The sequence below is a fragment of the Colius striatus genome, chromosome 7 (assembly GCF_028858725.1).
Source record: "Colius striatus isolate bColStr4 chromosome 7, bColStr4.1.hap1, whole genome shotgun sequence".
Classification (NCBI taxonomy): Eukaryota; Metazoa; Chordata; class Aves; order Coliiformes; family Coliidae; genus Colius; species Colius striatus.
The window spans coordinates 1,950,221-1,976,041 of record NC_084765.1 but is presented as its reverse complement, the minus strand read 5'-3'; the positions used below and the strand labels follow the sequence as shown (position 1 = coordinate 1,976,041).

The 25,821-nt window shown below is 44.2% G+C and overlaps 1 protein-coding gene across 1 annotated transcript in view; it reads right to left on the bottom strand.

Moving 5' to 3' along the window:
- ABTB2 (ankyrin repeat and BTB domain containing 2) overlaps positions 1-25,821 on the bottom strand; it is a 126,167-nt gene that overhangs the window by 28,009 nt on the left and 72,337 nt on the right. Inside the window, exons 2-3 of the mRNA XM_061999427.1 lie at positions 19,065-19,211; positions 16,037-16,247 (exon numbers count right to left, since the gene is read on the bottom strand). Of these exons, the coding sequence (XP_061855411.1) occupies positions 16,037-16,247; positions 19,065-19,211 (358 nt within the window). The remainder of the gene's footprint in view (positions 1-16,036; positions 16,248-19,064; positions 19,212-25,821) is intronic.

Sequence of the window (25,821 nt, the reverse complement as noted above, 5' to 3'; positions counted from 1 at the left end):
TGTGTTTAAATCACTCAAGATCAGAGGCAGCGAGGAGCGACTTGCTGTTACACCTCACAGAATCCCAAGGGCTGGAAGGGACCTTGCAAAAATCACCCCCCTGCCAGAGCAGGACCACTTAAAGTACACAGGGACTCATCCAGCTGGGTTTGAATGTGCCCAAAGAAGGAGACTCCACAGCCCATCTGGGCAGCCCCTGCCAGTGCTCACTCACCTCAACAGGGAAGAAGTTTTTCCTTGTGTTTCTTTGGAACCTCTTCTGTTCCAGCTTGTCCCCATTGCCCCTTGTCCTGTCATTGGCCATCACTGAGAACAGCCTGGCTCCATCCTCTTGACATCCATCCTTTACATACTTATAAACATTAATGAGCTCACCCCTCAGTCTCCTCCAAGCTGCAGAGCCCCAGCTCCCTCAGCCTTTCATCAGAAGGGAGATGCTCCACTCCATCATCTGTGTGGCCCTGTGCTGAACTCTCTCCAGCAGCTCCCTGTCCTTTTTGAACTGAATCTGCTGAATTAGACACAGAAACCAGCACCTGGCAGTGACCTACACGTGTCAGCTTGTACCACCAGACCTGCAGAGGTCCATTCTACAGATCTCCTCCACAGAACCCGGGTCTCAAATCCCATCTCTGCCTGACCAAGAGCATCCCCACATTGTCACTGAGACACAGACTCTTCTCATTGCAGAGCAGTGGCTCTGGCCAGGTCATTTGCATCAGATCTGGTAAGTCTTTTCCTGCTCTTATAAAAAGGTGCCAACCCTGGTTTGCAAGCCTTCTATTCTGGCAGCACAAAATGCTTTCCAGGCAAGATCTAACCGTGGCTCAGCCTCTTCAGAGGAAGCAGTGCTGCCCCTCAGGCCTGCCCAGACCCACAGAAGGACTTTCTCTGCAGTTGCAAACCCCTCAGAAACTGCTGTTTGTCATTTTTACAGTTTTCAAAGGCCCAAATGTACTTGTGCCGAGTTACATGGTGGGTGATAAACTGCCTCAAACTTCAAAGTCAACTCCCATGGAAAGTTTTGAAGCATCCTTGTATCCTTGCTTTAATATTACTGTTATTTTTAGCTTCATTGGCTAACAGAGAATAAGAACAGAGTAAGAGATTTTCTGGGTTAGTCAGTGAAAAGGACTTTGCATGAGGACTACAAAAGGCTGGCACTTATTGTTCCCCCCTTGAAGCAGTCTGACATTTGGAGGCCCAGTACCCATCACCCACCCCAAGGAGGAAACCTTGCCCCGTGCAACAGTTCCAGATGGGCAAGAACACACTGGTACATTTTGAAGCAGGACATGAATGCAAACTACATGCATTAAAGAAATGAGCCTGTAACAGCATGCTATGTGATAGGCAGAGATAAACAAGGGCAGGGAACCAGAAGAGGTTGTCTGCTATTCTTGGATTAGCCTTGAGCCTGTGGGCAGAAAAAGCAAGAGGTAACTCCTCATCCCAGCAGCTACACTGGCAAACTAAAAACCCTCTTTGCTATGTACAAACACATTTCTCTGGAGTCACTTCAGTTCTTCACTAGCCAATGCTGAGACTCCTCCTGCATCATTTTTGTTTTGCCCATTAGACTTCATTCCCAAAAGCACCAGTAGGATTGAGATAACAGGCCCTTTAGTTCTGACTTCAATCTGATTTGCCAATGTGCACGTTACAAACATATGGTGATTCTCAAGCCAAAACCAAGCTGCCAGTCTCAACTGCAGAATGGATTTTCAGTAAAATCCTGAAGGCAGAGTGATGCCACGCTTCTGAAAATTGCCTCAAGCTCCTGAGTTACAACTGTGTGAACAAAGAGAAATAGTTTTGGTGCAGTTCTGGAATGCTGGAAACTGCTGAATTCATTCTAACTGCACAAGGTTGTTCAGCTAAGCAAAGACAATCCTCACCAAAGCAAAGGGGGTTCACAAGAGACAGGGATTTGCTTTACAGCACAAGCCAAACCCTAACTGACCTTTCAAAAGGGACACTTTCAAACACAAAACAGTGGTAGCTAGAGGCTGAATGTTTTAAGGTTAGAAGAGGACTCTGTCCTTTTCAGGACTAAGAAAAACAATGGATGAAACCTCTGTTTTTCTACTTGCTTGACTGATGTTCCACTTCTGTGCCACCTCATGCTACTGTGAACGTGACCTTGGAACGTCAGCCTTGCCTGATGCTGAGGGCAGGGCTCTCTTGATGAAAATCTAAGTCATCTTTTGGCTTTGCACATACCTGGAATCTGAGAAGTTCCAGAAAGCAATTTAGGATGACAGTAGTGTAATTATACAATCCAGGTTCTGGTTGCTGTATTACATCCCAGAAGGTCTCACAAAACAGCCAAAAGAGTCTGTTTGGTTAAATAAAAGGCAGCTGAGCCTATAGGGTGTGTGACTTGTGAATGAACAGACCTTCTCTCTAAGCCAGTACCAGGTAAGACACAAAAGATCTATCATTAAGGAAAGATGAGGAGGAATAACATCACTCCTGGGTGAAATATATGTTAGTGTGGCATTTTTCACATTATTCTTTAACAAGGGAACATCCCTTTGTCCTACTGGCAAGCTGATCAATGAACATATTTCACCTCTGTCTTCAAGGAGCTGCTGGTTTGGTCCCCAGTTCTTCTCCTAAAGTATGGAATATACTGTGCAGAACTGAAGAGAGAGGCCTTTTGCATCCAAAGATGTTTGTTACCATTGGTGGATGAACATGTTTATGGTTCTAATGGAATGCATAACAAGTTATAGGTTTGCATTTTGCCTTAGACAAATAATTAATCACAGAATCTCAAGGGTTGGAAGGGACCTGGAAAGCTCATCCAGTGCAACCCCCCTGCCAGAGCAGCACCACCTAGAGTAGGGCACACAGGAGCTCATCCAGGTGGGTTGGAATGTCTCCAGAGAAGGAGACTTAACAACCCATAATACCATCTAAATGTATACATATGAGAAACATAAGCAGCAGGATTATCTTTAAACAACCCTTGCAATGAACTCAGTCCCTCTATGCCACACTGGAAATCCCTCACTCTTCCATTCTGTGTTTAATATTGTGAAATCTCCCTATTTCAAACTCTTTTTATGCTTCTTTCATCATGTCTTCTATGGTCATATCATGGTACCTAAGCAGCACTCCAAAGGACAGACACAACTGCTTCACTATGGGATTCTGATGGGTGAACTCAACTGGACAAGCTCACATTCTGTCTCCAAGTAGCCTAAATTTAGAGTATGCATGCACTAAATGTCAACATTTGGAGCTGCAGTGCTTCTCAGCAGATGCCATGAATTCCAGCTATTAAGTCTGCTTGCAGCACAGTTCCTGAGCTCTGCTGCCACTGCTGCTCACAGGAACAGGAGAGAGATGATAAAACCCATCTCCCTTACTGCTCTGCACATCGAGGTGATCTGTTCCACCATCTGTCTCTCTCTACAAAGGCACACTTCACTAATCATACATTAATAGATTAGATAAACAGTCTAATGGGAAGGGGGAAGAAGACAGAGTTTTCTTATACACAGCTAAAACCTGTTCTTCCAACAGGTCCAACCTGCTTCGCTGTGACCACTGCAGAGGGTGCAACACTGTGGTTACTACAGGCACACGAAGCAATTTCAAGTTCCAGCCACTCACTCAGCTAATGACTAGCATGGCAAAACAATAGTTTTTGTTACTAATACCAAAGCACAAGGATATTTGTTTTCTTTTCAGCCCCTTTAAGATTCTGCTGCCAGAAAACAGACCAAAACCCACAGAAGCATGGCTGAGCCATGTGAAACATGGCAGTTAAACAAGCATCAGTTGTAACACCAAGTGCAATGGGCACAATGATTCTTTTTCAGCTTGTTGAGAAACACATTCCCTTTCAAAATCTTCATCTGAGATACACTTCATTACCTGTTTCTTGAATAAATTCTTCTGTCAACACCATGCTCTGCATACCACACAAAAAGTAACCAACGAAATGCAGATGAACCATGGGACACAGGAATCTCTCCTCACAGAGTTTCTACCTCAAGAAACAAAACTGTTTTAATGAAAACTGGTTTATCTCTCATCTTTCTTCACAACCTGCGAGCCCTGACTATGTGAATAAAGCTGTACATAACCAGAACCATAACCCATCACTATACTGGGGCCAATGTCCTTTCTATATGTCCAGTCAGATTAAATTGGTTTGGACATTTACCCTTAAGCAGAGGGTAAGTTGAGACCCTCAATAAGGGTCTCAACACAGACAGTTTAGCAGACCAAAAGGGGTTCCAAAGTGAGTTAAACTTCTTGTATAAGGAAGAATGGGATGCCCAGATGGAAAGCCATTTAAGGAACATATGTTTCTGTGATGTTCTAATGCATCAGCTCTTCAGAGATCCTTCCTGAAGAATTTGGCAGCCACAAGAGGGAACTGAGCACTGACTACTTGGCACTGTGCAGTGCTGCACAGAGCTAACTCAATCACACAGTCTAGGTGCTGGGAGCAATATGTAACTACAAGATACACTCTGAGCAGGTTATATTAGTCCTGTTATAATTTCATGCCAATGTGCTTCTCCTCCTCTCAGCCAGCTTTGCTGTCTCCTAGTACTGCATCATGGACAACCCATCCTTTCCTACTGGAAAAGCCTGGCACTTCTAAAGGTCTCAGAAGGACCCCATGTTTCTCTGAAAGGATCTTTGCCATTTCTGAAGGAAGCCAAAGAGGTGAGGCATGGCTAAGTGAATTCCTTCCAGTAGCACAGACTTTTCCAGCAAGCCTCAGAATAAAACCTTACAGCTTCTGTCTCTCACCTCCATTCTCCAGCCATTAGTATATACTTTCTAATCCATGGAAGAACGAGCTTTAGGAACTCTTCAGTGGAACTGGAGTTCCCCCTGGTTTGATTTCAGACTGAAACTACCTCTTTTCAGCAGCATCTCTCCAGATTTACACTGGTAAGAGCAGGAAGAGCCATAGGCAGCTCGGTCTCTTTCCTCTCCAAGCAAACACATCAGACCAGCACACATGGCATCAACACAGGGTTGTTCAGCCCCAGAAGAATCCATGAAGCTGAATCAGCTCAGACATGGAACTCATTGGAATAGGATTTGTCCTGCAGAGCAGACATGCTTTTTAAAACAGTCCCTTCAGCATTTACTGTAAAAACAATGTGATGAAAACGGTACAGCTCAGCTTTGGAAGGGGCCAGCAGGTCATGGCAGCACAGGCACTCCTAGGTGTAGGATAAACAAGCACAAACTGCCCAGGTTTCCATTAAAAGGAGACAAAGCACAGACATATCAATTTAGGATTACCCCAGGGAAACCCAGTTTCTAATCTCCACGAGGTCAAAGAGAAAGAATGATTGTTGCTATTATCATAAATTATACCTAGAAACATTTACTCTTCAGAAAAGCTCAGCTCTCTGGTACAAAGATGTCAGGAACAATAAGAGCAAAAACCCCCCCAACAACCTGCCAGTCTCCTGGCTGCTGCACAACAAAAGCTCAGAATTGTGGCTTTTTTTAGTGGGGATTTGTTAAAGCACCAGCAAACTCCTTCCTCAGGAAACAGGCAAGTCCTGCAAATGATGGGCTGTAATTTAGTCCAATAGGAAATAATATTCACTTCAATTGGAAACTGCAATTACTGAAAAGGAAGAAACTTGCTGGCTTGTTACCACCATCATTCCTTGTAATGTGCTCAGAACCTTTCGCTCACAGAGCTGCTGCTTTTTACTTGGGTTACAAGAGCACTAGGTTGGTATCAGGATACAGTCTTTGAAGGCTCTGTGCCTAGGAAAAATGGAGATAGGCTGATATTAAATGACAGTAAAGCAGCCAGAGCCAAGCAGAGAGACTCTCAGTCAGTTCTCTACCATTTCAATGGGCAGTCACTGCAAGGTGGAAAAAGAGGCCAGAAGACCCTGTCTTCCTCATTTCTGTGTTTCTGCAATGCCTTTTGAGTAACACATGCTGTACCAGTTTTGTTTTAAGTTTCCCTGGATTATTTCTCATTCATTTTTGAAGCTAGTTTGCTGCTCAGCCTTCTCATCATGAAACAACAAACAATAAACAATCCACAACACAGGGTGCCTACAGGCACTGAAGATTTCTGTTTGTACCAGCCCTGGGAATCCAAGGCAGCTAAGTTGCCAGGCTCTCATTTTCTTGCACCTTCTTTTTTATCTGAACAGATGGAAACTTAAGAGCAGGAGCCAAGAACTCAACATGGCCATCTTTATAGTAGTTACAGTAATTACTGTAGCTGTAGTTATAGTAATTGCAGGGTGGTAGCAGACACACACACCCCCCCCCATGGCTGTCATCTCTCCATTGCTAAACAAGACAGTTAAAGATTATCTGTCTAGTTTTCAAACATGTTTACAAATAGGAGACATTTGCCAGAAATGGTTTAGGTCAAAGACAGCCTTTCTGGGGGTTTCCATCCAGCAAGCACTGAGCTCTACTGTAAGATGCCTGTGAAAGCAGAAAAGAGTGGCTTCCAAACAAATGTTTTGTACCTGACAGGACAAAGACTGCCAAATGTCTTATTACTTCTCTAGGTAGGTGGTAAGGAGCAACTACTGCCTGCTGTCTGCCTGTCTATTGATACCTATTGAAGGTTGGGGAAGTTACCAGGCTGCTGCATATAAAACAACTTTAAGGAACAAAATAAGAGAAGCACAGAGCAACTGAGGTTGAGAGACACTCTGGGAGATGGTTTAGTCCAAATCTCCTTGCTCAAAGTCAGGTTCCCCAGGACCATGTAAAATTGGTAGTGTTTCAGATGATCTGTCCCCCTTCTGTATCTGTGACATCTGAGACTTCTCTTAACCACTGTCCATGGAAACCAGTGCATAAGGAGCAGCAAGGTAAGACAGCCTCAGAGCCTTTTTGGTACATGGCTTACCATGCAGCCATTAGCCATTATATACTTTCTAATCCATGGAAGAACGAGCTTTAGGAAGTCTTCAGTGGAACTGGAGTTCCCATTGGTTTGATTTCAGACTGAAACTACCTCTTTTCAGCAGCATCTCTCCAGATTTACACTGGTAAGAGCAGGAAGAGCCATAGGAAGCTCAGTCTCTTTCCTCTCCAAGCAAACACATCAGACCAGCACACATGGCATCAACACAGGGTTGTTCAGCCCCAGAAGAATCCATGAAGCTGAATCAGCTCAGACATGGAACTCATTGGAACAGGATTTGTCCTGCAGAGCAGACATGCTTTTTAAATGTATCTGTGACATCTGAGGCTTCTCTTAACCACTGTCCATGGAAACCAGTGCATAAGGAGCAGCAAGGTAAGACAGCCTCAGAGCCTTTTTGGCACATGGCTTCACATGCAGCCATTAGCATCAAGTTTGGGTTTCACTGTGCATGTTACCTGTAATGCTTTCCCTGTGTAAGGAGGCTGGCACAGAAAGGCACTTGGCTCCTCCTGAGGTCTGCTCTGTGCTGTTTGACTTTGGATCCAGGGAGACTCTTGTTGCAGTTTTGCAGAGGATTTAAATAACCACTGTTTGTACCACACCCCTGCTCCAATACTAAAAGATCAGAAGATACAGGCTACTTTGGAAACACTCCAATAACACTACAAATTGCTTACAGACAGTAATATGGAAGAAAGGTGTCCCAGGTGTGAGATACAGAGTTCAAACACACAAAAGAGCAGCGTTTGTTTATACAAACAACATAAAAGAGGAGAGGGAAAAAAATCTGATTCAGCCTAGACTGTGTTGCCAGTTTCAGTAGTTACACTTGGATGAATTTGATCCTCAGGGTTTGCAATTAATTCCCCTCACTACTGCCAAGGTCACCCCTCACATTCCAAATCTGCAATCTTGAAAGAAATGGAACAGTTAAGAAAAATGATGAGACTTAAAAATACCTCAATAGGCAAAGGCACTTGGCACTTACTGGCTTTTAACCTGACATGGTTTTAGTTCACTTCATATATCCAGTGCTATGGTGCTCAGAGCATGTGTAGACACACACACACACTAATCAACAGAAGCATTTCATCCTGGATCTCTCTTCAGTCTTTCAGTGAGGATATCAGGAGCACATATGTAGGAATCCCACTAGCACTGGATCTATTCAAGCAGTTTCTAAGTGTTTCTGGGCTTTTTGGGCTAGATGTTGCTGCTGTAATATGTGCTGAGACGTCACCATAAAGAGCAGGAAGGTGAAAGGTGCTCACCACAAGAGTGATAAGACTACTGACTCCTCCTGTTAAATCACACATGTTATCTCAGTTCTCCAAACTGTGGAAGATACTCAATATACTGCAGCTATTTAGTATGGGCTCTACAAAGACATCACCCTGTGTGAGGTCAGGAACAGCACTGCCAATGAACAGCTCATTTTAGTCAATAAATACACATTGATTGTGGCTGACTGGCCTCTGAAATTGGGTCATTCACTCCATCTTCCTTGTGAATGAGCATCTCAAAATCTCAATGAAGTCTGAGGTCTGAAATGGGCAAAATGCACGGTGACAGCTTCTCTCCTTGGTGTTGGTGAAGGAAGCTGACCTTATCTCTTTATAGCCTTCTAATAAATCTACCAAACTAGCCTTTTATCAATAGAAAACAGCTTCTTTTTTTTTCCCTCTGAAACAAAGAGGGGCACATTTTGATGTGCACACTGAACAAGCAAAGCTCTAATGCCACAGTTCAATGGAAGGCTTCCTTCTGTTTCCCTCTGTTGACTCAGTATATTTATATCCAAATAGCTCTGGGGGAAAATGAATATAAAAATCAAAGAGACCATTGCATAGGGGTGGGACTGGAATATTCTCAGGGACACATCTCTCTGTAATCACCCTGTTGACTTCAGGGATACTCTGAGTGGATTTCAGTACTGTTAAACACACAGCTATCATTACAGCATCATGCTCTCTCAAGACAAATTAATCAGAGGCTACTTTTATTATTGCTGTATACCTATTCTCAACTGGAGAGAAAATGGAAAGATATTAAGTGCTCTCAGACAAGAGATCCCAGAACTTGTTTTATTGCAGACCTTTCCAAAGACACAGCTCATTGAACTAAATGTATCAAGTTCTGCTCCTGATGCAGCAGGGTAACAATAGGACGTGGCTGTAAAACAAAAGAATTCAGACATAAATACATTAAATTTGAATGAGGAAAGGCTCAGCCACAGATAAATCTAAAAGACAGACATTGATGTGGCGATTGCACTTAGTAATATTCCATAAACCTGCAGTTTCAAAGAGCAGAGAGGGGAAAAAAGCCTCCTGACAGATCAGTGAGAGTCTGGAAACATCCATCTGGAGAAAAGATTTGTCTTGAAAAGCCTTAAGCAGCTCTGAAAGCTGTGCTACTTCTCAGTGATGATGAGGATGCAGTCGAAGCAAACACAGGTCTAGCAGCAGGCTCTGCAGGTTATTCCTGATTTTCCTTGCCTTTCTGCCAGTTGGATGTCCAACCAACACAGAGCAAGACTTTCTGGACACAACTGACATTAACCACCTGCCCAAGTTAGTGTTTTGCTTAATATGAATTGATATCATTGTATAAATTTGATCCATGTGACCAAATCACTCCTGTCTCAAGCAGTTTCAGAGTGAATATTTAGTCATGCCAGGTGTTTTCTGAACACAGGGGAAGAAAACAGCTAAGCAAGAGAGAAACAGCTGGAGGCTCTAATCATTTCTAACAATGCACCTACAGATTGTCAAGTTAAAAGGTACTAAGTATGAGCAATGCTTTGTCAAAACATGACATTTAGAAGATGTGATGAGAAGGCCATCTCCATCAGATGGTCACTGGGGATTTAGAAATAGCCACAGCACAGGGACCTTTGATTTGCATCAGCCACTGCAAGGCTCTTGATAGAGAAACTGCAACAGAAGGCTCTTGAAAGTAGCACTGTAGGGGAGCAGATGCACATAGTACTTGGAGATCAATCTTCTCTCAGCAGAAGGTAGTGGCATGGCTCTGATGTATCTGAGGACAGTCTGAGTTTTAGAAAGTATGAAAGTTAAAACAAGGCCATAAGGCCACTGCTCTACTCAAGTCTGCTCTGAGCATGGGTATTTGAATCTGAGAGCATTAACAGGCTGAGATGCAAACTTGGTCACCACTGAACCAAGGGATGCTTGGACAGCATTTTGACACTGTAGCAGAAACTATTAATTTAGACCCATCTGTGGTTTCCCTGTTATTCAGGATAACTCTGGATTGTACCCCCCAAGACAAAACACATCAACTGTTCCAGCCAATGGCAGTTTCAATCGATAGCTGAAGTACTGGAAGAACACAACACTTGAGCAAACAGCACTCAACAACAGCATGAAAGGGCTACAATCTTCTCCTCTGGCAGCATCAGATGCACTTTTCATCCTTCCTCAATAAATACTGTTTCACAGCAGGCATTGCTGGAAATACTCCAGAGAGAGAAAACCCAAGTAGGCAGCTCAGCCCCTTCCCCCTCCAGCCCAGCTGACGTGGCACAGGAGAGCAGGCACCAGTCCATATCTCCTCTGTGATCCTACTTAAAAATATAGTTTACAGGCTTATCTCTGGGCCCTGGATCATGGGAAGAAACAGATGTAACTCCTGTTGGGAACAGAAAACCTTCCAGGTCCCTTTTAAGCCTCGTAGGTCAAAGCAGCCATCTGAAAGCAGAACAAACAGCAGCCCTTCTGAAGGATTTCATGTGACAAGGGAGAAACTGAGTGAGCCCATGTTTATTTACAATCACATCACAAACCAGACTCCTCTGGAGAAGCAGCAAGTCTGAGGCAAACCTTCTAGATGCCTGCATGTGGAAAACAGAATGAAGCTTTCTCTTTCCTTATGAGGTGACCCGCTGGGTGCTTGGAGTTGGCTTCTTGCAGAGTCCACAGCTTTTCCAGCTGAAGAGCTGTGAATTTCCATCAAATTGGCAAGCCCCACATTTTACTCTTGGCAGCTGACAAATCCTACATCAGCTCTGGAATTTCACTAGTGTTTTACTGGATTTTCACCAGCAGAGTCAGATGGGTACAGCCTGTGTGCTTCTGCTGATGTGAATTCTTTTAGACTCGCTGACATTTGGAACAAAAAGAATGCCCCAGCAAACTCAGACAATGTGTAAAACTTGGTATGTCTGCAACATGGATAGCTCAGGAAGGTCTGACATGGCTGAATCTACAGGCACTGATGGACAAGCCCAGAATTACTGTTAGAACGTTCTACAGACCAAAGACTGACAATGGGCAAACACTGTTTATAGGGGTTTATTAACTGGGTAGGTGGAAGGGGAGGGAGCTCAGCCTACCAAAGACATGCAGATAACCAGCTATGCAAGGAAGCAGGACCCAACTTTTTTGCCTATTTTTAGGTACCAGATCATGCAAACTTTCCTACAATAAATGCTGTGCACACAAAAAGGGGTGGGATGGGGGCAGGCAATGGTGTCTGTTCCTAGCTGTAAGGCTAGCCCACTATCCTGGCCAAGGCAATTAGCACAGGGTAGAGCAGTCCAGCCAGCTGTAAAATGAGACTGTAATATTGACCTTGATTTGTGCTCTAATCAGACAAACACTCTGAGAGAAGTATCACAGAGAGCATTCTTGCCTTGACACACCATTAAAAAGAAGACAAAAGCTTTATATTCCACTCAGGGAAAAAGTGAAGAAGGGAGAAGCTTAGTTTACCTTTGGATGGCCCTTCTCAAGTCACAGTATCCCAAACAATCCCAGCAAACATGCTCTGCTGCTCTGGGACATGATCTCACGCTGCAGAGTGCTCCCAAGCTCAGCCTGACTTAAGCAATGGGGAAAAAACCCAGAGCAGAAAGGGGGAAGAGAGGGAGTGCCACGCATCTGCTGACTCTTGGTGGTCCACTGTCTGACCTCTGGCTCAATACAGACCATGATCCCCGATTGCCCACCCTTTTCTTGCAGCAACAAAACCAGATGTGCTCTCTGCTGACACTGAGAAGCTCTTAGCCCTCAGGCAGGCAGGCATGTGGTCAGAGGGAAGCAGTTTGTCCTCACCTCAGGCTCTAACTGATTTGCCAAAGGATTGCACAAGTGGCACTCTCTATTTGTAAAACCCTTTCTCAGGTTGCCTCTTTGACATCAAACAGCAGATGGTTTAGTGTCCATGCAGCAAATGAGGTCAGTTTAGGGTGCCAAGTGGGCCAATGCTTGGCCATACAGCAAGCAGCTGCACTCATCATGGAAACCTTCCAAATGTTTTGCTTAAGGCACCCAAATGCTTTCTCTCTAATTCTGCCTCCTCTCCTACCTCAGCTTCAATGGCTTCACCTGGAGGTGAGTATCAGAACCAGATATAACCAACCCACAAACTGAATCAGAGTTTCAGTCTATTGGTATCCCAAACCATTCACATGCTGGAGGCCACAAAGCTCCTCTGTCTGCCACACTGGAGAGAGATGACAACATCCACCCCATCCCCACAGCACTCCACGGCTCACCCACCTCAATTCCTTGGTTGCCAAGGTGTTCAGGGTAGGTGAGGCACCCAGCTTCTGTAACTTTCAATTGGCTCTGTTCATTGGGTGCCTTGCATACCTAACTGCAAGTGGGTATGTTTTCATACCTCCTGCAGTTTGCTGCAGGATATGTTCAGAGGCTCAGCTAGGTTTTGAAAAGCCCTTTATGGCACTCTCCACACTCCATTAGGCATGGTTTCAGAACTTGAAATCTATGCTTGCCTTCACCTTCCAGACCCTAGAGTGTTATGATTTTCAGAGCACATTGCTTTGCTTTGGGACACACAGAGAGCTCACAGACAACAGAAAGCCAAGCAAGATGGACAGCAGGTTGTCAGGTCTCCAGACTGAACGACTGCAGTTCCTTCTACTGAACCAACGTGGCTCACACATCTTCCCAAGGTCAGGTTTCACTCAGTCTGAAGCCATCCCTCTCTTTGCTGAATTTCAGATTATTCTTCATTACTAACAGATTTACACAGGAGCCTCAGAACTGAAGCCCAAGCAAATGCAGAATGGGTCAGTGTTATTGTCCTTGCTTGTGAATGAGGTTTTTTTCCAGTAGAAAACAAACTGGGCTTGCAGGAAGAAGCATGTTCCAGATAGAAAGCATAAATGCACAAAAGAGCAATGCAGAGTTTGCAGCTGATTTAGCACAGCTCAGGGAAGAATAAAAGAAACTGAGCTGCACAGCCTTGCCAAGTCACATTAGGTGAATCAGTGCCTTCATCTATCATGCCACGAGCCTGGCATCTCACAAGCAGCCTCAACCATCTCTCCTCGTAAGCTAGGAGAGAGTAAACTATCTGTTGTACTGCTAGCAATATTTATCCTCCTGGTGATGCTAAAATAACATGCACAGAGTTCAGTACAGTAAGACACATACAAATACATCTTGGAGCAAGTGAAAGGTAGGGTTGGATGTTCATTTCTTGTATACTAGGCAGTATTAATTTCATTTCCAGCTTTCATAAACCTTTCAAAGCCAATTGTTTAACCTAATAGTCCTCAGGTTCTGGTTTTCTTTCCCCCTAAGGTCAGGTTTTGCTCCATTTTAATATCTCCTCCTTAATTTCCTTTATAGCTAAGTACTGGTCAGGAAAATAAGTGGCAGAAATTTCCCTTGCACCAGCTGTTCTGGGATCTGCTGTGGGTTTTCAAGCAGAATGGAGTTGCAGGCTGCATTCAGAAAACAACTCCCCTGAAGCACGTGAAGAGCATTGGCTGGGAGCAACTGGAGAGATAACCACGCTCCTGATTTAACTCATTTATTATCCTCACTATACAAAACAAGTAGCTGCTGTAACACCATCATAGTGCAAGCACTGAAAGGAACACAATACTAACTAGGAAGCTTAATCTACGTTCCTGATACATGTTATTTAGCAGCTTCAGTTGTACAACTGTGGGAACTAATGGTACAACTTCACAGAATTTGGCCTCATGAAAACTCCTTTTTTTTTTGCACAGTGTGCAAACATGAAATGCAAAATAAACAACCTTGCACCAGCTACAGCATTTGATTTAGATTAGTGAGCCCAAAAAGCAGAGCTACCAGCGGGGTCTGACTTGTGCAGCCTCTTCCTATTTTATCCAACTTCACTTAATTCCTCTTGGTTCTTTGCATGTGTACAACAGTTCCCTGTCTCTGATGCCACAGTTCTGCTCACAGATTGCTCTTTTTGAAAGCATTTTGGGAGAGGACCAGACAAACAGAAAATCAAACCACATCTTTTCTACTTTGTAGAATAGCTGAGCTCCTGCCAGACTGAGACCTCAAAGAAGTCAGTCCAGTACCAACTACAATGAACTCCAGCAACCAAGAGAATGAAAGCAAGCAACCAGTGAAGACAAGTGACCAGTGACCTGCAGCTACACAGACCAGTCACATGCAAAACATTACTGCAGAACAGACAGCTTAAGAGTGACCACTTGATATTTTGCTCCTTATTTGATATTTCCCTTAACCTAAAGTAACTCACTGAGACCAAAATTAGAGAGGCTGCCTACTGCTCAGTGTGTGTTTCTGCATCCAACCTCAAAGCTCAGAGCCTTCAAAGGAGATAGTTCAACCCACTGTTATTCTCAAGAGATCTTCTCACTTCTGACTAGCCATGAAGCCACCAGCCTCAACTCTGATGGTGGTGAACAGCAACTTTAGGGTTGCTGAAGTCAGGTTTGGTGCAGGCCAGCATAGGTCTGCGTGAGATAGAGCTGATTTGCAGTGTCAGAAATGCACAGACTAAAGACAGTGCAGCCAGGGCAATTAGGAAGTGACTCAATGAAAAAAGCCAAGGCTGTGCAGCATGGAGCAGAGGAAAAGGCACCATAATCCCCACACAAGCAGAAGAGGGCAGGATGAAGAGAGAGGGCTCACTTTTGGAGGTTTTTAGAATTCATTTGAAGAGTTAATTATCTGTCTGTTGGTATGATTTCATACCAACTTTAGAACTGGTAGGAGCTGAGCACAGTAAAGCCTAAAGTAGGAAGAAGTAACCACATTATTTACAAAGCTGCAGAGGTGTTCTCCTTTCCCTGCTCCCCTGGCCAACAAGCACCTTGTCTTTTTGTTTTGTGAACGTGGCCCCTTCCTTCAACATCTCACCACACCACAACACTTCCCAACCATGGGCTGCTTTTGGGAAGGGCCAGGTTAGAGCCATTTGTCTGATATCCATCAGGCCAAAAGACATGCAAAGAGTAAGCTTGCACAAATACTGGATAAAGAAGAAACCCCAGAATTTCCTCTTTAGGTAAGATTTGTCAAGTAAATACCCAATTGGATATGTATTTCAAACTGGGGAAACCTTACAAAGTCCAGAGAGGCCTGGGTCTCCCTGCAGGCTGCAAGGCAGGCAGCCATCAGCCTGCCTTTGAGCTGAGGAGCTGCCTGACCTGTCAAGGAACTCCACTTGTGGCCAAGGCTCTGAGGGCTCCTCAGCTCTTCGCTGCCACCAGTCTGTCAGGCAGACTGCCAAGGAGCTGGGCAGGAAGGAAACCAGGGAGGTTTCTAACAGCAAAAAACATCCCACTGGAAAATTTCTGACCCACTCTAATAATGAGCCTACTTTCAGAGGCAGTTATGGTGCTGGCAGAAGCTAAGGAGACCCACTGCATTTTCTGTTTAGTTATTGGCTTCCCATATATATTTCTTTCTACAGCAGACACGTGGCATCAACTGAAAGAATCCTTAAGGATGTTCATAAATCCCTTCAAACCTCCCTGCAGCAAACGACCCTGCTTCTCCTGACAACGATGACAATTGTTAACTGGCACTATTCAGAAGGTAACATTTTCTTTGGTAAGGTCTTTACTGCTTTAGGCAACCACATGTACTTTTGGCAGTGTCTCTAGACAAACCTTGTTGGCAGCATTCAGCGTGTGCCTCGCTCGGAAAGACTGCACGAAAAAAACAGCTCACTTTCCAGTTCCAATTCCAAGGCTTCATAAACTTGGCAAAGCTGACAACATAATCTGGCCTGCCTGCAGGAAGAACTGATGCCTGGTAGGTAGCATCCCACAAAGCTGCCTATGCACATGCAGTTACTCTATAAAAGAACTTCCCAACCTACTACCAGTCGAGCAGCCTTACGTACCGTTCGTTGTTCAGGGTCATTCTTGGAGGGTCGAGGTTGGGGTTCTCCATGGACTCCATTTGTGGACAACGTAGGAAGTAGTAGAGGGTGTGGAGAGCATCAGGGGACCAGGAGATGGGCTGCTGCTGCCGGGTTTGCCGGATGGGGCTCATGCCTGGGCGGATGGTGTTCAAGCACTGCATGTGGTGCATTGCTCGTGAAACCAGATCACCTGCACAAAGAGAAAGGATGCAAAAGCATCTCTAAGTGTTAATCCACATTCTCCTAAGTACACCTCTTGAGTTAAAGGAAATTTTCCTGTGCACGTACCATTTCTCCTCCTCAAAGCTGTCCTGAGGCTGCCACGCTGCAGGTTGTTGTATGGGAAAGTTAACTTTCAAATGATAAATTCTAGTTGAAAAGTATAGAATGAAACTATTTCACTGTTGAGGTGAGGGAGCCCTGGCACAGGCTGCCCAGAGGGGTTGTGGAGGCTCCTTCCTTGGAGGTCCTCAAGATCCATCTGGACATGTTCCTATGCGACCTGATCTAGGTGACCCTGCTTCTGCAGGGGGGTTGGACTGGATGATCTCTAAAGCTCCCTTCCAACCCCTACCATTCTATGATTCTATGAAACACCCAGTGGTTTTTCTATCCTGTTTCAACCTTGGTTTTGTCCCTTTTCCAATCACCTATACTAGTTTCTTGCCTGTGTACAAAACCTACTGGTATCTTGTCAAATGCTCGCTGCCTAACCTGGGAGCACAGATTTCACAAGGCAAAACCAGTAACACCAGTACAAAGGAATACTTCACTCATTGCCAGCATCACTATTTTATAAGATTGTTCTTATTTCTTTCAACTGGGTTATGACTTTCTGCCCCCTTCCCACCCAGGCACTTGTAACAAATTAATGCTCTTATGTTCAAGGTGGAAATCCCTTCTTTTAGGAGCCTGCTTCTCTCACCCTCACTCCAGCTCTAGGTTTCTCCAGAATAACAAGACCTGACTCTCTTATTAAAAAGTCAATCTTTATCACGCTGACTGTCACAAGCTTGCCAGAAATGTGCCCCTGAGCCTTGTAAGAAGCTCAATCCAGGAGCTTTCTGGGCTGCTCAGTCTTCTCGGTCTTTGAACTCGAGCCAACCTGCTGCTGTGTCAGAGTGCTGGTGGACTTGAGGAGGCCTGGAAGGCAGCAACCTGTTTTACAGTTTCTACCCAGAAAGGATTTTAAGACTGCAGACTTCTTTAAAAGTTGACAGAGCAATGACCCCACATAAAGCTGATCTTTGTGTAATGAGCCTGCTTTGGACCCACCTTGTTTACTTTCATTGTGGTACATTACAAACTCTCAAGAGCTTTGCAAGAAGGGCTTCAGACACTTCATCTTTGAGTAGTGTAACTACCACACCAGGGAGCAAAATTATTACTACACATTACTATACATAGCTAGGATCTATTTTTGCCTTGGGAGAATCCTCTCTTGCTTCATGTTTTACAGCCCCCTAAAACCCTCACAGGAAATGTGACTCTATTGTGTCCTACAGTTACAATACTGGGAAAGGATGGGACTGAAATAGTCGCCCCATCACAAAGTTGGTTCCTGAGAAGGGCTCTGAACTTCACCGAGCCACTTGTGAATGACTCACACCTCCCTCTCCCATTCTTAGCAAGTTTCAGCTTTTTTCATTTCTCTCTAACATCCAATACACTGAATTTGTCAAACAACTGTCTTAATGTGACACAGGTGAGGGAGAAACATCCTCCTCCCCCTCCCCAAAGCTACTGTGTGTCTAAAGATGACACCACTACTCGTGGCTCAGAGTATTAGCAACCTCAGTTTGCAATGTAAAGCTATGCCACTCGTTTGTGGCACAGCACATTCAGTTTAAGGACCCATTTCAGAATGAACAAACCCTCTAATATCTGTCTTTCCTCTTCAGTAGCTCCTGACTTTCAAGGATCTCAACATTTTATGAGAACATGCTGTGTTGGTACTAGCACAGAAGCCTGAGCAGTTACAGCAGAAATGCATCTGGAATTCAAATTTTCAGCTCAGAATAACGTTCCTTCTCCTTTGCACACTCACTCCCTTGATTTTTCTGGCAGTGTGCAGCAACATTAGAAAAAAAGAAATAAGCAGGCAACTGTATCAGGAGATCTATTCACTAGATGTAATGACCAAGCTGGCCAAAGCAGGGATGGAGGGAAGAGAGAGAGGAAGCTGTATTCAATCTTAGGCCCATGCTACAAATGTCCTCTTGTGTTCCAGGATAAATAGAGGTGTGTTAAAGGAATCTGAAAACCTCAAATTAAGGCAGGTTGCAAAATAAATGGTGAAACCCACAAACTCCTCGCTGCCCGACAGTCATTAGCATTCAGATGGTGGAGACTGAGAAAGTGATGCCAGCAGAAATGTTGCAAGGGAAAAGTAGACTGGGAAAACACAAATCATTTCTGTTTACTTTAAAGGGGCTCTGTGGGTAGTCTACCAAAGGAACATTTCATTTGGTTAGCACTCAAACAGAAGGTTTTGAAGAAGTTTTTGTTACCAAAGTGCTCTCAGAGTTTCTTTTTTCCCTCCACTTTTTGTTTTTTAAGTAATCAAAAAGCTTTTTCTTGACTATCCTGCACCCCTGACATTTCCACTGCACAAACACTAGCAGAGAGAACTCTCTTTGCCATCTGAGGGAGGTGCCACTTCTGCCTTCCAGTAGAAGCAAGCCTCCAGAAGCATCTCAGCAAAGCAGCCATCTTCTCTTGGCACTAACACCACTAACTACCAAAAGCCTAGAAAAGCCACATCTTAAATGCCTCCAAAAGCAAATTAAATATAGAGCAGTTTGAGGTGAATTAAATATCAAGCAGTTTAATGAAACAACCTGATTTTCATAAACAGCACCACGGGACAATTAACTCTTAGCCAACGTTGGGCAAATACTGCTCACACTGTCAACAATGGCAACACTCCCACTGACCTCAATGGCAGAGCAACTGGCTCTCCTGCTTCACTGAAAGCAACCCATGTTCCATCAGCTCCAAAACTTACTCAGCTCAGAGATGCTTCCAACACAAGTTGCTAACAGAGACTGCTCTAAAGTTCGGAGTTCCAGCTGGGCATAAGCGTCGGCCCGTCCGTCGCTGCACACAGAGCCATCGTTGTATGGGCTGAAGTAGGCAGGCAGAGACAGCACACCTGGGGATGAGAGCAAAGAACAGGCCTGTTACAAGTCATAGCAGGGCAAAAGTGAGTTTTTCTGCCCACCATCAGGAACTTGAACACGTTTGCACCTTTCTTAAGGGGCTCGAGGTCTGTCGAGCGCTTCAAATGAAATCAAACAGTGCTGTAAATACCACTGGAATGGCTGATCAGTGAAACTAGGCTCTAGGGAGTCAGGCTGCATGTTGCCACAGCCTTGAAAAACTAGAAACAAATTGCAGTTGAGATAAAACTGTATTAAAAGCTTTAGTGAAGTCTCTGCTGCTGTTGACACAACAACTGAGCTGCACACACACAGCTTGCTTGTCAACAGCTGTATGCAGATTGCTAGATGTAAAGGCCTGATTTGCAGAGATGTGACAGATAACTTCAAGTCCATCTAAGGTAAATGGTAGCTGAGCTTTGCAACTCTGAAAACAAAACCGAGGGCTATGCCAGTCCTTTGAACCTGCACACAGCTTCAGAAGCACAGGCTGTGGTTTCTGCATGTGTGAACCTTTGGATATGCCAAGCTACACCCACAAGTTTTGAGGTTGACTGTATTCTCATCTCTATAAATGACCCCTCTGCAAGACAGAGAGATTAGGAGGATAATTACAATGCACACAATCATTTCACTGCACACATGCATTTGCCACACACACACTCCTTCCATTTCATCTTCTTGCACCCACCAGTGTTCATGCACAGTAACTGAATAGAATGGCAGGTCTGAGAGCAGTTTTGGGTAGTTGCTGTTGGGACCTCATCCTGCTTTGCACCTACCCCTACAATTCATTTGCATTGTTAGCAAATCAGAGACCATTTGGGTCAGTTGGCTGGGGATGTCACAAAAACCTTGGCATACAGTTTGCCATTAAGATGCAGGCAGTCTCTGAAAGGGACAGTCCTTCACTTCCCTCTAGTCATCTTTGTCATGACAGATCTGCAGCCACAAAGCAAATCAGTGCAACACAGAGCACCAAAAATATATTGTCTCCCATGCTTTCCTTCAAGACATCCATTAGTTTCACAGTTTACAAATTAAGGAGCTGAGCTGAGTTGCCCTTTAGCCATGTGGTTGCTCTGGGTGGCACAGAGAGAAGAGTGGAAATGGGAAATATGCTCCCATCTTTTTAATTCCAGTAGCACACCCTGGCCCAAACTTTCTATGCTTTCATAGGAGGACACTTAGAGCCATGACTGCCTGTGCTCTTCCCCTGCTGCATCCTGTATTTCTCCTTTGCCAACTTTGATCCATGCACAGCCACACCAATACATTTCAGCTTAGACCCACGTTTCCTTCCCCCTGTCACCTTCTGACCCCAGTTCAGTCTTAAGATGTGGAGATACTTCAATCCCATTGCAGTGACCTCCTGCCACATAGGTGCTGTGTATTGTCAAACAGCCCCCTGGGAGCTGAAAGGCAGTGCATTGTGTGAGGCTTTTGTTTCTTTGTCTGCATGTTTCCTTTTGAAATTTTATGCTGAATTGATCTCTTCTACCCTTTTCACATCCTCATTGCATCCTGCTCCCTGGTAAAGGCAAGGTCTCCATCAAAAGCTTCCCAGACACGTTGAGGATAAGGGAATGATTTGTCCTGTTGTGCTTCTTCACTGTACATCACTGTTGGTTAATGGAGAAAACTCTGCCAATGCTCTCTGTAACTTGAATAATTAGGAAGTGGAGGCTTTAAGAGCTAACAGAAGTGATGCATGCAAACTAGAAGAGCTTGCTTTAAATACACTGCAGCCTCCTATACAGAGCCTAAGCCACTTCCTTTTCCATGTTAAAGCTATGAAAGGATGTTTTAAAGACATATGGATTGAATTTATGGGGGGAAGAGAGAGAATGAAAACAGACTGATTTGTCAAGTTTCAAATAGAAGGATATAATTCCACAGAGGTAAAACCAGAAACTGGCAGTTACATTACTAAGGCAGGCAGAGGGGAAAAAAAAAATAAGGGGCACATTTTCTTTGCCAGCCAGTTTCAGTTGGTTCTGTTTTCTAACAAGGAATTAAAAAGAAAAGCTTTGCTGAATGATTTAAGTTGGCTCACAAAGGAAACAACATTGCCTTGGCTTTTCAGTTTTGCCAGGTGCTGTGGGCAAGAGCAAAGAGGGAGAATTATTTACTTTTGGAAAAATTACTCATAGAAGATAGTTGTGGAGAAGATTGATGATCTCATCTACCTCGGTACAGCCAAGGAATATGTGCTATGTATGGGAGAGAAATAAGCAAGTTATTGGGGCTCTGGCCACGTGCCAAAGCCCAGCCATGCCACTGGGGATTTTCCCTGGGATGGCAGTGGGGTGTGAATCAGACCCTCGTTACATAACAGTTCACAAAAGCTCCCCATGTCTAGCAGGTCTCTATAGGTATGAGCAGGCCTGGGTAGGAGAAAACACACCTCTGGATGCTGCTTTTGAGACACAGAGTAGTGACTGAAAGGGCAGCAAAGCAGAAACTCAGCCCACCATTACATCTTGCAGCATGCTCATCAGGATTCCCTCTCCAACAAGTTTCCAGTAAGTGTGTAGAGCTGGAAAAGTAGCATCTTAGAACCATGGAATGGTTTGGGGAGAGACCTTAAAGATCATCTCATTCCAACCCCGTGCCATGGGCAGGGACACCTTCCACTAGACCAAGTTAGTCCAAGCCTTGTCCAGTCTGGCCTTGAACACTTCCAGAGCTGGAGCACCCACGACCTCTCTGGGCAATTCATGCTCTTCAGTCACAAGGACATCTGCAGACAAGCTTTCCCCACTGGTATTATAATTAGGAACAAGACTTTAATGTCTATTTAAGACAATGTTGTTTGATAACAGACAACTGCATTGTGATGACTACTTGTCCCCCAAATGGCAGTACCTGCTCTTCTCCCACCCAAATCAAGAAATTTGCAGTCAAAAGCTGTTACAGTGATATGAACTGTAGGGGCAATTTCTGTTTCTATCTGGCACTCACATTTCTGCAGCATTATATTTGTGGCAACACTGGTTTTAGTCATGGCTAGCTAAATAAGCAAAACTGGAGCTGAAATCAATCAACTCATGTCAAAATACTCTGTTGGAAATCATGTTAAAAATGCCCATTTATTTGCTGACACTCAAGAATGTGTTTTCCCCACAAAACAACAATGTGAAACAGCACCTAATTACTGTGCAGGAACAAACCATTCAGGCATGCACACCACCATTCTTACACTGCTTTCTCTGATGTGGGCTGGGTTGTGTTTCCTACACATCCCTGCCTAGAGCCTGCCACCATTTGCGATCAAATCTGATCACCATTTTTCTCTCTTTTTTTGTTTAATTAACCATGTTTTGAAATATAGGATCCAAACCCAAGTGAAGTTAGTCAGAGCTTATTGATTTGAGAGTGGCTTAAATCAAACCCCAAGAGCACAAGGAGCTCCCAAGTCACCTTTCCAGAATGGTGTGAGGCAACACCCTGTAGCAGCCCAACTGAAAGCACGTTGGGAGCACTGTGATTAAGGCACATCTGGCTAACAATTTGTTTCTGATATTTCCACAGCCTTTGAAAGTGCAGCTGGAAATAAAGGCATATTTATTCTACCTCAGTTAATATAGGAAAGCTGCTGATGGGCACTTGCTGCCAAGGCAGTCAGGACTGGGTGAAATCCCAGTTAAGCAGTTCCTTCAACTCCCAATTTTTCTGCTTGCCTAAAGATTTTGTAATTGTTGTCTGTAATTTGATGCTTTTTAATAGCAACTGAAAATGTTTCCACAGTCTGAATTAAGTCCAGGGAAAAGTCTGTTCACACTCTTGGACATCTTTGTGCTAGAAGAGGTGCAGCAGTTCTGCTGAGAGCTTTGACTGTAACGTGACTGCTCTCGTGAGCAAAACCCCTGTGTGGTTTCCCTGAGCTGGGAACTCAGTCTAATTCTCAAGCACAACAACTTCAGGGTCCATCTCAATGTCTCATGCTAATTCAGAGGCTGGCATCAAGTTCTGCTATCAAGATCCAAGTAAACACAAACTTTTACCTGAGATTTAAAGATTTGAATGTTTAAAAACCTTCTCTCCAATGATTTCTGATGTACCCACGTACCCAAGTATCTTCACTTCATGCTGTTTGCATGTTGCACTCATAAAAAGGATTAGTCATAGTTTTCACCTTGCTGTACTGATTTTCTCTGTGCCTTCTCTAGATGATGTCTGGGACTGCTCCTGGAAATTGCCCAGGATACTGACTTCCTTATGTCAGAAATGCACTGGCTGTACTTTATGACAGGTTAGGCAAAGAATCAGAAACACAATTACAGCAGGAGTGTACACCATGAACTACTGACACAGAAAAAGTGCTTTTCTTCTTGATACACTCAGTAAAATATGAGACAATGCAATGTGTATTGATTTCTCCCTTTGGCCAGAATAAAAACAGGTTCTCTGGGCCAGAACTCTGTGTAATGTGTTTGCATTGCAAGTAAAACAATGGGAATCATTCCTCAACACTTCACACAAATTAGCACAACAGGAAACAAGTATCTTATTTGGCAAAATCAACTTGAAAGCCCTCAGAAAATTCTGGATCATCTTTATACATTCCAAATAGCTTCCAAAATATTGCAAAAAGCCACCTAGGTGAAACCAGAACTGTTGGGAAGGTGCCACAAAAAAGGTATGAAGGAAAGAGGTCAGGAAAAAAGGTCTTGGTCTTTAGCATCAGTGTACTTTTGCAATGCTTGTCTTGGGATAAATTCCATAAGAAGCATTCAGTGAGGTGAGAAGGAGAGCTCAGTGAACTGAGCCAAGATTTTGAAGGCAAATGGTGATGACCTGACTACAGTGAACAGCCCAATCTCACTGATTGCAATGGACCTGCTAAAAACCTCATCCAATTTCAGCTGCAGTTCCCACGTTGGATTTTGGCTGTGACATCAGGATAACTGTCACCTTGCACAAAGTCCTGTAATTCCTCACGGCAAGGAGCATTCAAGGCTCTCCTTGTGTTTTGTTTCCTGTTCTACCAAGCAACACAATGCCATGCAATTCCCTCCTGCCAATCAATTCAGAGTGCCACCTAGAAATAATGCCAGTCCCTGGAGCTGTGTTTTCTTCTTTCAGACCTACCACTGCTAGGAAAGCAGTGCCCTTGATTTGACAACACCAGGCAGGATCACTCTGACAGAACATAAACAAATGCTCCCCACCTCTCCAAAAAAACAGGCAACCAAAGTGTTCCTGATAGAAATCACTCAAATCTAAACACATCAGGCTCCATAATCAACTACAGCCACTTTGCTTTGTGAGAAAGACTTGTGATCAGGAAACAATGCACCTAATTGCTAACATATAGAAAAATAATGTGGCTTCTGCTATAAAGCAGGCAGGCATCTCTCTGTTTGACTCTGTCAGCAGTAAGAAAACCCAAACACAGTTGCTTGTATCTGCATCCACATTAAACAGTAATTCTCTAATTGAAAACAGGAGGAAAAGCAGAAGAGGGAACAGCTTCAAGCAGAGAGAAGAGACCTTGAAATCTTCTGCAAGTGCTCAACTGAATCTGTCCATCAAAGAGCTGCTGTCCTGATTGGACACTTCTGGACACTTCTGATTGACAGCCCTCACGTGGGCTCCAACTTGGTCCAACTCCTCATACAGACAATGTCCCCTTCAGATTAACAAAACACAGAATCTGACTCTGGGAATGTTAGCAGAGATGTGCTGGCTTGAGGCATGCAGGCTGGTATTTCATATAGCTCAATCTCAACAGGCATTGCTTGGCTGGAAGTGTCAAACTATCCCCAATTAAAGTTTTAAAGCACCCCTTTTCTGGGGTCCAGGTCACACTGCAGCACCTTCTGGCACCTCATGTTCCAAAAGCAGGTGAAAGCAGCAGAGCTCACAGCTTTCTGCAGTGCCATGTGAGCTGTAACACCACCCTTCTGCATGCACTGACACAGAAAAGAGAAGGCTACTGACAGTCACTGCAAATGCCTCTATATTCCTAGATGACTGTGTTTTGTCTTCACCCCTCACTTGGAAATGTCCAACATACTTTCCCTGCCTTTTGCATGGACAATGATGGAATTGGGCTGGATGTTGGAGGGGAGAAGGTGGGGAGTATCTGTAAGAACTCTTATATTTGACTCCAGATGTGATATACAGGATTGCAAATGACTATAAATGTAGGAGAAATGCCTTGGTTTTGTACCAAGTCAGTATTACTCAGTCATTAATCCTTCTTCCATATCTCTGTGGTCTTCTGGACAACCACTAACCTGGCTTGGCCCCAACTGCTTAATTGAATACAAGCACAAGGGAACACATCATTGGCTTTTAATGACTGCTAAAAAACACAGTGAATTTCATCTTCAGCAGCAGCATACTTGGCAAGATGAAAGGGATCAGTGCTCTTACAAGAAGGTGATTGTCCTTATTTCCATTTCTTTGATGGAGAAACAAAGACAAAAGGAGAAGCAGCAACTACCAGCTCAACCACCAGAACCAGCTCTTTACAAATCCCAAACCTCCTGGTTCAGAATCCCTGTGCCACTGGACCATGTCTGTGTGAACCTGGCCAACACAGAGCCATTGCTCTCACAACCTGGACCCAGAGATTTGATAGAAATGCTGTGA